Here is a 14074-nt window from a genome sequence, read left to right as displayed (position 1 = left end):
CTCGATATATATATGATGGCTGAAATTTTGTTTGAGAAGTAATTCTCTCAAAAAATGTTGCATGCACTATCTGGCAACAGTATTTTTATTATTTTATATGTATCTAAAATAATCGATTCTTGGTTAGATGGATTGTGTCAGCAACCGATTTATTGTGAGAGGTTTAAACATATGAAAACCACTGTAGTTAAATCGGACGAACAACCTCTGGTCGAGAGAAAAACAAACACCGCCCTGAGTAACACAAAATTTGTGTGATTTCTAAAATTTCAAAATGGCAAACAAAACCTCAATATGTTCTTTGAAAAACAGCCTACCAACAGTATATCAACACCGCAAATTGTCCAAACGTGGTCTATATGTCTTAATTTTGTTGACGACGGAAGCAAGGTTTTCACAGTTTTCTGTTAAATCCACCAAATGCCCATATGGTACAGATGCATACTGTCTTCCGTGAAGAAAGACACTTTAAGTCTCCTATTCAAGGCATTTAAAGACATATTCTATTCATCGTTTGCATAGGTGATATTACATTTGTTCATCAATCCTTTAAACGAGGTTCCTTTGACCAATAATTGTTTTTCTTTTAACCTGGAGCCCCGATCTCTAGTCAGAGCATGGAAGAAGGGCTGCGGTGAATTGCTTCCAGAGAGCTTATATTCGGTATCGGAGCCTTGAACTTTTGGATTTTAACAGTCTGAAAACTCTAAAGAGATGGCTGGCAAATGCAGTTGGAGGAGAAGGCAATGGCAAAACTAGATCCAACAGAAACGGTGCGTATGGCAGATGGAATGTACTCAGGATAGGGGTTAGCTTTTGATTTCTGTAGTTATTCTCACGGACATGGTAGGTTCATCCATGTTGTTGCCTCATTCTTCTTCGTCTATTTTCTGTTTGTATTCTGATTCTCTACTGACTAACTTTCAGTTTCAGACTCCCTTCTTCCATTTCTATGATATTACATAATTGCCGTAAAAGTTTTAACTGCATCACGAATCTGAATATCATCATAAAGTATATCACTATGTTCAATGATTTCAGGATACATTCAATGATTTCAGGATTGCATATGGTTTAACTTTGTAAATATTATTCCAAAGACAAATAGAGTAATTTGTATCATCAGCTAGCTCTTTATCATCATAAAATCCATTGATAACATTAACTTTAAATTCAGAAGTGATATTTTGATATCTTACAATCTCATACCAATACACGTTATCCCAAAACTCTAGAATGAGAACTTCAGATAACACTTGGTCGTGTGATATGATGAACCAAGAGAAGTTTTTTTTCAATATCTATTGAACTGTTCACTCAACTTACGTTTAACTGCCAAGTTGTTCCAACAATCGCTGTCTTTAAACATATCAGAAAATTCTCTAATGAAATTTTCTGATAATTTTTCAAACTCCCTCAAATTTTCCGAAAGATCATCATTGAACATATACTCAAATTCTCGTATAAACTCTTCTGAAAATATTTGTTCACTTGCTATGTAACGTCAATGTACCTCGTACTTAAATTCCCTTATAAAGTCTTCGGTTAATGTTTGTCTAGATGAAACTTCTATCCAATCAACTCTATTTTCAAACTCTTTCATGATGTCTTGCAAAAAATTTTGATTACATGATATTTACTTTCGATTCACCTTAGTTTTGAATTCTCTTATAAAACCTTCCGTTAACTTTTGGTATTTGCTTACATTATTCGAACTCACGTTCTTAACACGCAAAAATCGAGTGATGTCTCAAATCATCATCTCCACACATTTTGATCAAATCATCCAATGAAAGTTTCTCAAACAGCTTAGTTACCGGACATTTGTAGCTTTTGCTTCCTTTACTGAGTAGTTGTAATTTATATTCTATGCATATTACTTTTTATATCAGGTCATCTTTTCTTAAACGCTTCAATTGTGATGCAGGTTTGATGGTTTTCAAAAAGCTTGTATACTTTTAAAGTATTATTTCACTTTTGTAGAAGTTTACAAAAATGAAGTTACTCATATTTATACACGGAAAATCGTAATCGAACATGCCACTTGCTAGCATCTACATCTCTTACACCTGTATTCAATCGTGTGTGTCATTACTTAGATAACGACGATGATGATCTTTTAATGAATGTTGTTGTATGTTAAAAAAAAAAAAAAGTCAAACAAATGTTATTAAAGTAGAAGTATTGGTAACACTGAAATATTGGTAACTATGCCATCTAGTGAGAGTTTTGAACGTGAAATTCTGTAGATACGGTTTACGTCAGAATTCAGGGAAAATTGAAACTGGTCGGACCTTTTGACCAAGTGTTGTTAAAGTTATTAAAAAATGGTGTATAATATTCATCCGTTGATAATTAATTATTGTGATTTCTGGAAATAACATAGTGTTAAACATCTAAAATTGGGTGAGTTTGTTCTATGATTTTGCTATTTGGAGTTAATTATATCTTTAGAATCTGTTATTGACCGTTATTCTATTAATTTGACAACTGTAACCTGAAGGTTAAATTGCTTAACACTCAACTGGTAAATTCAGCTTTTGTCTTAAAAATTTAATATATATATATTTCAAAATTACGATATTTCATGAGCCTAAAATTAATATTAGAAATTGTTATAATTATTAATTCTTGAAATTTCATGAATTATAGTTTGAGCTCTTGGGGTAGTTGATTACTTGAACCAGTATTTGTTTGTTACATTTACCTGTAAGTTGTACCGATTTCTTGTTCTATTCGAAAATAATAATTATCTCATATTAAATTCAGAAACTTGTTATTCAACCTAATTGATAATTGATATTTGAACATTCGTTACTATTTTTGGTACGTGGAACTGAGAAGTTGAAATTAACTAATTTAATACCGTATATGCAGATCAATAGCGTATATTAAAAGTTGAGTGCTTATACATGGTTATATACTTATTTAAACGATTTAATTCTGATTACTCTCTACTATAATTTTTGGGGGTGGCGTATTGTGACCCTGACCAGTGACGATGCGATATTACTGTTTCAATTCTTTATCCTTTTTATAAAACGCACGTTACACATGATTTTCCCTGAATTCTCTCCTGCCAAAAAGTTGCATTTGTTGAAAATTAAAATTTTGTCTATGGTTGTAGTTAATTATTTGATATGTTTGAAATTGTGAATGGTAGGATTATCTAAGTAGGGAGTATCAGTGTGGAACTACGACTCACCATATTAGATTTATAGGTTTTGACTAGAAATATTATTAACAAAAGCGATTCAATTTGGCATAAGTTGTATCTTATAACTTATTATATTATCTAAATTGTAAGAATGCAGGTTAACCGAGATTATCCGATTAGGCAGCAATTACATTTAAATTCTTTCCCAAATGGCGATGGAGGGATAGTGGAACCTTATAATCCCCTTGATTGGGATTTATCATTTCTTGAAAATAGAGGAAATGTTTCCATAAACGCTACCTTACATAGCACAAACCCATTTTTATCTTCAACTTCGTATCAAGAAATACGAAGAGAAAGACATTCGTCCTTGACTGATAATGCCAATAGATTACGTGTCGTTGATAACCATTTGGTTGGTCAAGGTCAGTTACCTGTGCAAACAGGTGTTCAGGGCGAATACTCAAACCCGTTCCTCGATATTCACGAAGAAAAAGAAAGCAAAGGTGCTTTTGTTCCACCAGCTGGTTGTGCTGGATTAACTTTACGTACAAGTCTTTCAAATGTGACTCAGTCAGCTGCAAATGTTAGCTTTTTAGAAGCAATAAAAAGTATTCCGCAGTGTGATGGTTCACGTTATGAAGAATTATTTAGATTTTTGAAGGCAATATATTGTATTAAATCCACTGAGTTATATCCCGACGAGGCCTTATATTTTTCTGCTCTATCTCGGACTTCGGGTAAGTTGCATTCGAAGTTGATATGCGAGTTTTCAATTACAAACAATTGGTTGGTTATTTGTGTTCATATACTTAATGACATGGTTTCGGTGCTGGGTAAACGAGAATTACGAAATAAGTTTATTGATCGGCTACAATATCCTAATGAAAGTGCTTCTGAATATATTAGGGAAATACGCCTTTGTTATGAGTTGCTGGAAGGTAATTGTTCAATAGATAATATAGCTATTCTTCGGCAAGTTTATTATGGTTTAAATCCGCAACTTAGGTACGATTTATTTCGTGAAAAAGAACCGGAAAGTTGGCATACATTATTGATTGCAGTAAATCAATATGAACTTTACAAAAACGATTTGTTGGTTTATAAAGGACTGACATCCGTTTCAAGTGTTAAAGAAAAGAAGCAGTTACAGTGCTATGTTTGTGGTGGTGCGCATTCTTACAAATACTGTAATGTAAGGCGGACAGTTGGCGTGAAAACAAACATGGGCGTGAGTGATCGGCATCGCTCCACTACTCGTAATATGCATTCCTCGTATCAATCCCAGCCTACTAATACCGATCTGATGTGTGAAACTGGTTCGATAAATAGTGGTCGTGGGGAAGGAACTTCTACTAAAAACTGTTCAACCAGAATAAAAACTTCAAAAAAGGGGCAATTTATGTCTGAGCATAACACGGAAAAACAACGTAATATGATATGTATGGGGCGCACGAAGGTGAAATCCCGGTGTGATTCAAGTGTTGAGGAATTTATGAAACCTTCAAGTTCTGAAATTAATAAACAGTATCCAGATACCACTTTGCGTCAAAAACACATCGTTGCTGTTTTTGTTCAGGCTTTTGTTATGGGACAAAAATATTACGGTGGTTTAGATAGCTGCAGTACTATTTCAATGGTAAATAAAGAGCAATTTGAACGTTGGAACTCATGCATAACAAAACCTATAACTGTGAAAAGTGAAACTTTTACTGGTGTTGGTGTGGATAATAAAACTTTGACATTAAATTCATATGTGGTGTTACCTATAACTTTCCGTAGAAGGGTCTATAATTTGAAGTTTTTTCTTGTGCCTAATTTGAGTCCAGTTTTTATTGTGGGCATAAGGGAACTTAAGCAAATTCAGGCAAACTTGGATTTGGTTGCTAACAAACTGTGGTTGAAATTAGAAGGACAATTTGCGCCTTTAACTTATTCGCCGGTAGATTCAATGAGAGGTGGGGGGTCAGAAATTTCTCCTACTTATCCAAGGAAAGACAACGATGATGCTGGTGATTGTTTTGGTTTTTCCAGCCAATTTCCGAAGGGGTCCTTGTCCAGATGGTTTATTGGAGAATCAACATCCAATGTGAGTGGCCCAATGAGTAGCAGAGTTGCCAACTCTACGGAAGGAAAAGTACCAAATTCTTTACTGCAGAGCGGTCTTGGGGAGAATAGCTGTACAAATCCTCTGATGGTAGATCCAGTATTATTGGAACAAGACAATACATTGCAAGGGTATGTAGATGAACTTGTTAATAATTATTCTGACGTGTTTTGTAAGAAAATAGGGAAGGTGAAAGGCGTAGAATATCAAATACGTGTTAATAATGAAACACCAATTAGGAAAAAGGCGTATCCATTAAGCAAACAAGATCAGAAGCATATGGATATTATTCTAGATGAATTGTTAAAAGAGGGCGTGATTGAAAAATCAGATAGTGAATGGTGTTTTCCAAGTTTTTTGGTTAATAATAAATCGGGGGACAAAAGACTAATAGTTAATTATCAGGATTTAAATTCCCGGTTATATTTAAATCCTCAATATACTCCTAGGATGGAGGATATATTGGCTGAGATATCTAAAGGTAAAATAAGATCAAATCTTGATGTCCGGAGGGCGTATCTACAAATTCCTCTCACTGAAAATTCTAGCAAATACACTGCTTTCATGACTCATAGGGGGCTGTTTCAGTGGCGTGTTTTGCCATTTGGTTTGGCAGCAGGTTCCCATATGTTATCAAAAATTATGACAGAAATATTGTATCCAATAAAACATTTAGGAATTGAGTGGTTCTTCGATGATATAATAATTTTTCAAGATACTATAGATGAACATAAGCGTGTATTAGAATTGGTATTGCAGAAATTCAGAGAAGCAGGGATAACGTTATCTTTAAGTAAGTCAACCTTATTTCAGACTAAGGTATCATACCTTGGATACATTATTGACGGAAATGATTTGTATCTAGATCCCTCTAGACTTGAAATTATTAAAAATTTGCCTCCCCCCAAAAATCGAAGAGGTTTGTTAGCTTTAACAGCGTTTTTGCAATATTATTCCAAATTTATTCCACATTTTCAGGAAGTTCTGGAACCCATTAACCGATTAAGGTCAGCAAAAGTTGAGTTTGTATGGGGTCCTGAGCAGCAAGCGGCACTTGATAAATTAAAAGATTTATTCGAGACTCATATTGTATTATGTTTACCTAATTTAAATGGTAAGTTTGTAATTAGTTCAGATGCATCAACAAAATCCTTAGGGGGATGTCTCGAAGAATATGATAGTAATGGGGTGTTACGGCCTATTGCTTATTTTAGTCGAAAACTTCGTCCTTATGATTTAAATAAGCCTATATATTTATTGGAATTAATGGCCTTGGTTGAATGTATGGAACGTTTTAAAACATATTTACATAATAAATTCGAGGTACGAGTTGATCACCAAGGATTAGCATATGCCATACGAAATTTAAAGAAAGTAAAAAACTATGGAAGCTTATTATATCGGCTGTTAGGGTTTGATTTTGAAGTCAAACATGTACCTAGTGTGTTAAACACGCCTTCAGATTTTATTTCCAGGGTCCATGACACGCAGATGTTCGAGTCAGTTGATTTAGAACCTACTTGGAAAGATGAGGTAACAAATATGTGTAAAATTAACTTGTGGTTAATGCCATTTGCGTCTCAGGCTGTGTTTACACACCAAAGAAGGGATGAAGAGTTGATGAAAATAATTGAACAATTAGAAAATAATGTAAACGTAGATGGATATAAATTGGTAAAAGGGATATTATGCAAAAAGACGAAAGCTATTAAAAATCCCTTTAAGATTTGTATTCCTAAGAGTTTGATAACATCTATAATTGATTATTATCATAATAATATATTACCGGGTGCTCATGCTGGAACGCAGAGAAGTATCTCTAAAATATGTGCAAGATACACGTGGAATGGAATAATTAGGGACATTAGGGATTATGTTTCACGGTGCAAGGAATGCCAAATAAATAAAAGTACTAATAGACAGCCTATGGGACAACTCATTTCTCAATATGAAAAAATTCCGAACGCCCTATGGTATTTTGATGTATGTGGGCCACTATGTGAATCAAAATCTGGCAAATACTGTCTCATTGTTGTAGATTCTTGTACTAAATTTATGTGGTTAGAGCCTTTTAGAACTTTAAATGCTAAAACGGTACGAGATAAGCTGTATAAAATTATGTGCCGATTCGGATTTCCCCATTCGGTTTCCCATGATAATTCAAGTCTCTTTGTTTCATCTTTATTTAAAGATTTTCTGTACGGACAAGGAATTAGGGATATTTGTATATCTCCGTACCACGCTGCTTCGAACGCATCGGAGCGTTATTTGCGTGTTTTGAAGGATTGTCTGAAAATTTATTTCCGGAATAAACAAACTAAGTGGGATCAGGGTATCCATGAAATTGAATTTTCTATAAACTCAGCAGAACATACTGAATCAAAATGTTCACCAATGGAGCTAGTGTATAATTATAATGTATGTGATCCTCTAGATGTGAAATGGGAAATTGATAACTATGAAATCAGACAAAAGGACAAAAATTTATGGGTAACAGCTTTAGAGAATTTGGAAAAAGCGTGGCACCGTAAGAAGAGAGAATATGACAGGAAAAGATCTCCTGTGACATATCAAGTTAATGATAAGGTTTTAATAAAGTCCCAATTTAAATCTAGTCTAGCTGATAAGGTGACTAAATCATTATGTCCTAGGTGGCTTGGCCCATTCCAGATTTTGAGATTACTTACAAAAAATACATTACAAGTTAGATCAATTGAGAATCCTAATGATGTAAGAAAAGTACACGTTTCGATGACAAAAATTTATCGTGAACCTAGATTATCTGTTAATAATTAAGATCAAACCAACTGTAAATTTCATTTCTGTGGATCAACTGTTTCTAGTCAGAATCTTGAATTAAGTAAATTAAATTAAACATAGAATTATACTAATAAACAACTTGGTCAGCATATATTTTAAATATTGTATGTATGTGATGTTAATATATTTTTTGTATTCCAGGCCTGGAATGAATGTCGTGTGACTGTCCTTTTCACTTTGTACTTCGTGTATTCAATTTGGATTGTAACCTGATATAGTACGCAAGTTTTGTTATCCTGGTAAATTATTCATTTTGATGTTGTTCTGAAACTACCCGAGCTGCTGTAATGTAAGTTATTGTTTTCATTTCAATTATAAAATTCTGTTATTACTTCAGGAAATTAATAATTATTATATTGAAGGTCTCCTATTAATGGAAATTATTTATAATTGGAAATATTATTTATGTAAATCACTATTCCGGTCATTATTGGAATTGTTATTATAAATTATTTTCGATTATTTACTCATGACATTATATTACTAATACAAGGATATGCTAGGTCGGGCGAGTCAGATGGATGCATGCTATTGAATGAGATTTTGGGGGAAGATATTTTTTGCTTTTAGTTTTTACTTTTATTTGGTGGTGCATGAGAGAATGAGTCTGGTATTAGTAGTTGGTGGTGGAGTAGGTGTTGATATTCTAACCAAATTGACACAAGACTGATATAATCAAAATAATTTATAAAATAAAAGTACAACTTTTATTTTATGGGGGCCTCTCGATGTTGTTGTATGTTAAAAAAAAAAAAAAAGTCAAACAAATGTTATTAAAGTAGAAGTATTGGTAACACTGATATATTGGTAACTATGCCATCTAGTGAGAGTTTTGAACGTGAAATTCTGTAGATACGGTTTACGTCAGAATTCAGGGAAAATTGAAACTGGTCGGACCTTTTGACCAAGTGTTGTTAAAGTTATTAAAAAATGGTGTATAATATTCATCCGTTGATAATTAATTATTGTGATTTCTGGAAATAACATAGTGTTAAACATCTAAAATTGGGTGAGTTTGTTCTATGATTTTGCTATTTGGAGTTAATTATATCTTTAGAATCTGTTATTGACCGTTATTCTATTAATTTGACAACTGTAACCTGAAGGTTAAATTGCTTAACACTCAACTGGTAAATTCAGCTTTTGTCTTAAAAATTTAATATATATATATTTCAAAATTACGATATTTCATGAGCCTAAAATTAATATTAGAAATTGTTATAATTATTAATTCTTGAAATTTCATGAATTATAGTTTGAGCTCTTGGGGTAGTTGATTACTTGAACCAGTATTTGTTTGTTACATTTACCTGTAAGTTGTACCGATTTCTTGTTCTATTCGAAAATAATAATTATCTCATATTAAATTCAGAAACTTGTTATTCAACCTAATTGATAATTGATATTTGAACATTCGTTACTATTTTTGGTACGTGGAACTGAGAAGTTGAAATTAACTAATTTAATACCGTATATGCAGATCAATAGCGTATATTAAAAGTTGAGTGCTTATACATGGTTATATACTTATTTAAACGATTTAATTCTGATTACTCTCTACTATAATTTTTGGGGGTGGCGTATTGTGACCCTGACCAGTGACGATGCGATATTACTGTTTCAATTCTTTATCCTTTTTATAAAACGCACGTTACAATGTGGAGTATGATATAGGTGATATTTATTGTAACTCAGATGAGTATGATAAACTACATGATTATGATGATGATGAAAGAGTTGATCCTCATTTTATTAATTTTGGGTTGCTATTGGTGCGTTAGATCATTTATTTATAAGGACCCGGGTCAAAAGATCATCATAAGAAGAGAGTCCGAGTCAAAAGGCCCTATGTCAAAAATCCCGCGTCAAAGGGACACGGGTCAAAAGATCCTCGTGAGTAAAGAGGCCGATTCAAAAGGGCCTTATGTCAAAAATCAGGTCAAAAAGGACCCCGCTTCAAAAGGGCACAGGTGAAAACGGTCCCGCATCAAAATGACCTAAGTCAAAATAGCCCCGCGACAAAAGGCCCTCAGTCAAGAAGGCCCCCCGTTAAAAGGAGCGAAGTCAACAGAGCCCCGCGTCAAAGGGCTCGGCAAATACAAATAAAAAGCCTGAGATCAGGAATGGAGATCAGGAGAAATATATATATCACCAGTGGCGTAGCTAATTTTATTGTACCCTGATCATTCATCATATATTTACTCATACCTTTCCCCTGACAACCGCATTTCAGCCGGTGAATATATATTGTTATACGTTTTGTGTTGTTTCTGAGGTTGACATTTATATTTGTGTACACTTTCCTTTGTGAAATCGTATTTGAGATCACTCCTCTACTCTCCACCCAGTAATACAAAGTTGGTTCGGAGTCCAACTCCCTTTAAACCTCAGTATTGAAACATCTCTGGCCTACTGGTTTGAAGATGATGAGAAAGTCACTAAAAGTCTCAATAGTGGGGGGAGACTCTTATTTCAGTGGTAGAGCTTGTACTGGAAATCGAAACCCAGGTAACATATGAAGACTGTGAACTGAATCTAGATAGGGAGGGATAGCTTGACTAAATTAAAGAGACCATTCCATTTTATATTGTATTTATAAGAATAAAAAAATAAAAATGAGGATACAGATGAATCTCACAAATTGGTTACTTGGAATTACAACTTGAAATTATTACTACATCACGTTTATGGGCACAACCCCTTCGTAACCAAATGGGTGCTAGAAGGTTTTTATGCTAAACCGCGATTTATTGAAAATAGTCAAATTGATAATCTGTACTCGCAACTTGCATTGGCCCAAAAGGAAAAGTGTTAATTCTTGAAGAGGGAATTTGGTCTCGTTTTGGAAATAACTTCATATTTGTCACTAAACAATCTCAAGGTGCTCATCCCGAGTTGAGGGGGGAACTTAGAAAAAATAATCACATACCTGATTTGACGACGAGCGGCCGTAACAAGGGAAGACACACTCTCGTAGACGGCAGGCTGGAGAATCACCCGAGCCGGCGAACAGGCCTCGCTTATATAGGCGCTTCGTCCCACGCATTTCTGCCAGTTTTGACGTCGCTCGAAAGCTACGTCACGAGCCTCGACGAGCTTGGAGAAGTTTCTTCACGCGCATGCTCAATAGTGGCTAAGACGTCTAGTTTTTACTATGATTTGTCCCCATCACGCCCGGACTGAGTTTTCTATTTTACATTTACTTTTACATTTTTATTTCACGCATAGCTCCAAATACATAATGTTTTTCATGTACTTATCGCTTGCGTGGTATTACTTAAATTTGCATCCGGGACCCGGCGCTGTGATCTGAGTAAATCAAAGCCAGGGTCATACCACTATTACATGCGTGTGGGTTGGTGTGAATGAGGCATCAGGTTGCTAATAAATCAGAGCCTCAACTGACTCCGTTCTCCCTTTCACTCTTTTCCTTGCTGCACACACAATTTGAAAAGCGCGGGCGTCTCGCCCCATAATTTGAGTCCGGCTTAGGACTTCGAGGCATAACTGTGTAACAGTTATCCGCCGACCTCGGTAAAAAAAATTAAAAAAATGTTGAAAGTTATCTTCCTGATATGTATATCCAAATACAGAAACGGTTGTCCAAGGCAAGTTGCTGGGATTTAAAGGGTTAATATAGAACGGGCCTTACGTAAGGCGCTAAGAAACTAAAAAACAAACTTTCCTGAGAATCTGGAGATTATGAACGAATAACTTGCAAGAGAGCGGGATTGTAAGATTTCATGTGTTTTAACTATATTACGTTTAAATGTTACACAATTCCACTACAAAATAGGAGATTAAAGAACCATGTTTCGTACGAAGCTATATGACTTGAAACTTGTAGAATGAAACCTTACAATCATTGTATCCTTCTAGCTTATAATTATCAAGCGTGGTACCCCAACATATGTTTCGTTTGAACTCACAATAATAGATTTTTTTTGAAAACCAATTCCTAACCATAGTATTAATCATGACTTTGAACCGATTATGAGTACAACTTCTAGTATCATAAAGAAAATGAAGATTTTGTGAGTTTACTGATTTGCTAAGTACCATTATAATTACTGTACTGAGTACAATTATAGTCATACGTGTTAAATGTGTTTTGTCTTAGGCTACTAATATAATTCAGCTAAAAAATTAAAAAGATCCACATTAAATACACTCAAAGAAAAAATAGCGTGAAGCGCTTTTAAATTTGACTGAGGTGGACGATAAAATTACAAGAGCAGTTTTCATTGGTTATTGTATAAGCCAAATGGGAAACATGCAATGATATAGAATAGTACACTCGATTTTGTTTGCCTTAATTCCTAAAATATTGCGGGGTTGTGCCTTACAGTTTGTGAACAAATTCCTTATGTTGTTTCCAATATACCATTTATAATTCATAAAGCATAGGCGATACTCTACTTTCCTATAAATCCAGAAGCAAGTGCATATTGAATTTTTATGGCATATAAGAAAAATATAACTTGGAAAGTATTTGAGTACTTCATTACATATCCTGTAATATATTTATTGTAATATAGAAGCGATTGCATACTAAATGCTTAAATCGCGTATGTAAAATAACTTGAATAATTAGCAACTAGCGATTAAAACACAATTCTTAATAAATGCTTCAAGTGCGTCTATAAACATTTAATATTAAGACTATTCCTAATGTTTGGCGAAAAATATTACTAACCTTATTAGCTATTACTATCAACATTGGTTGCCATATGTGTAATATATTACAATCTTACTGCATAACTGTGTCCTATACTAGTGATACTACTGTTGTATATATATATATATATATATATATATATATATATATATATATATATATATATATATATATATATATATTAATTTCTATTCATTTTTCTTTATTTGGTTTTTCTCATCCTGTGTGGTATGCACCATGCCTCACACATTGACATTTATGTATACTGGCAATATACAGAATTTGCCAACTAATGAGCGCACTTTAGCGCACCTAGGGATTAAATACAAACAACTCTAGATTTCTTTTCCATGAGTGGTTCCGTCAGTAAGAGGGAGACTGAATAGTCGAAGAACTGTCCCTATGGTTAGTGTATTAGTTTATGCCCTAATGGCCTATGGTAAACCGGATACACATTATAATATTCAGGGGTGCAGTTACATTTACCATACTAGGGTACATATTTTGAAGGGGACGGTATAGAGTTTCTTCGTAATTAGGGGGATGTTTGGGGGGTCTATAGGTTAGTATTGTTAGTATTCCTATTCTTCTTATTATTAAAAGTAATATTGGTATTAGCATTCGCAATTTTTGTCTTTTTTTTAAATACAAAACGAAATCGAGAGGGGTTTCTTTGTGGTCACAAAGGAAATTTACGAAGTAAAGTTACATCATGTTCTATCATGTTGGTGGTTCTTGTTGTTTTATAAGATAGATTTTTAAACACAAAAGTTAACCACAACCAAAGCTATGGTTGAGCTAGAGAATTTTTTTTGAAACACCGGAAGTATGTTCCGTTCTTTCTTTTAATTTAACTAACCTTGACTGATAATAACCATAGGTTTCCGCTTGTGGTGAACTTTCCTGTTTTAAATCTTAAACCCATTGTGTAAGTGATTTAGTTATTCGGAGAATAATCCTACATAGAGACGACATACATGGTGACATGTATGCATCCTGTTGTTGAGCAACAGTTGAATGCAGATATGATTAAATTCAATGTGCAATGGATAATTTAATAAAATACGTCCTTGTTCTTTTTTGCTTCGGTGTTTGCCAACAGATAAACATACAGAGGTTCCAAAATTTACGGTCTTTAACATAGTGGAATGAGAATGTGGCGAGTCGATTACCATACTCACATATAGGCTTCTTCAATTGTCTAAAACAAACTTGTGCTTTCGCTTGACCAAATACAGGAGTTTAAATTATATATTCAGACGATAACTTTCCTTGGCTTTTGGTACATTAGATCGTGGTTATTACAATGAAA

The 14074-nt window shown here is 34.0% G+C and overlaps 1 protein-coding gene across 1 annotated transcript; it reads left to right on the top strand.

The window, feature by feature from the left end:
- The first annotated feature begins 2880 nt into the window (after window positions 1–2880).
- On the top strand, window positions 2881–9432 carry LOC145683822 (uncharacterized). The gene is made up of 2 exons (XM_081755417.1): window positions 2881–5395; window positions 8226–9432. The coding sequence occupies exons 1-2, from the start codon at window positions 3309–3311 to the stop codon at window positions 8245–8247; spliced, it is 2109 nt and encodes a 702-aa protein (XP_081611543.1). The 5' UTR covers window positions 2881–3308; the 3' UTR covers window positions 8248–9432.
- Window positions 9433–14074: the final 4642 nt, after the last annotated feature.

Source organism: Thermobia domestica, chromosome 4 (assembly GCF_964235325.1).
Source record: "Thermobia domestica chromosome 4, izTheDome1.hap1.1, whole genome shotgun sequence".
Classification (NCBI taxonomy): domain Eukaryota; kingdom Metazoa; phylum Arthropoda; class Insecta; order Zygentoma; family Lepismatidae; genus Thermobia; species Thermobia domestica.
This window is presented reverse-complemented; position numbering and strand designations above follow the sequence as displayed.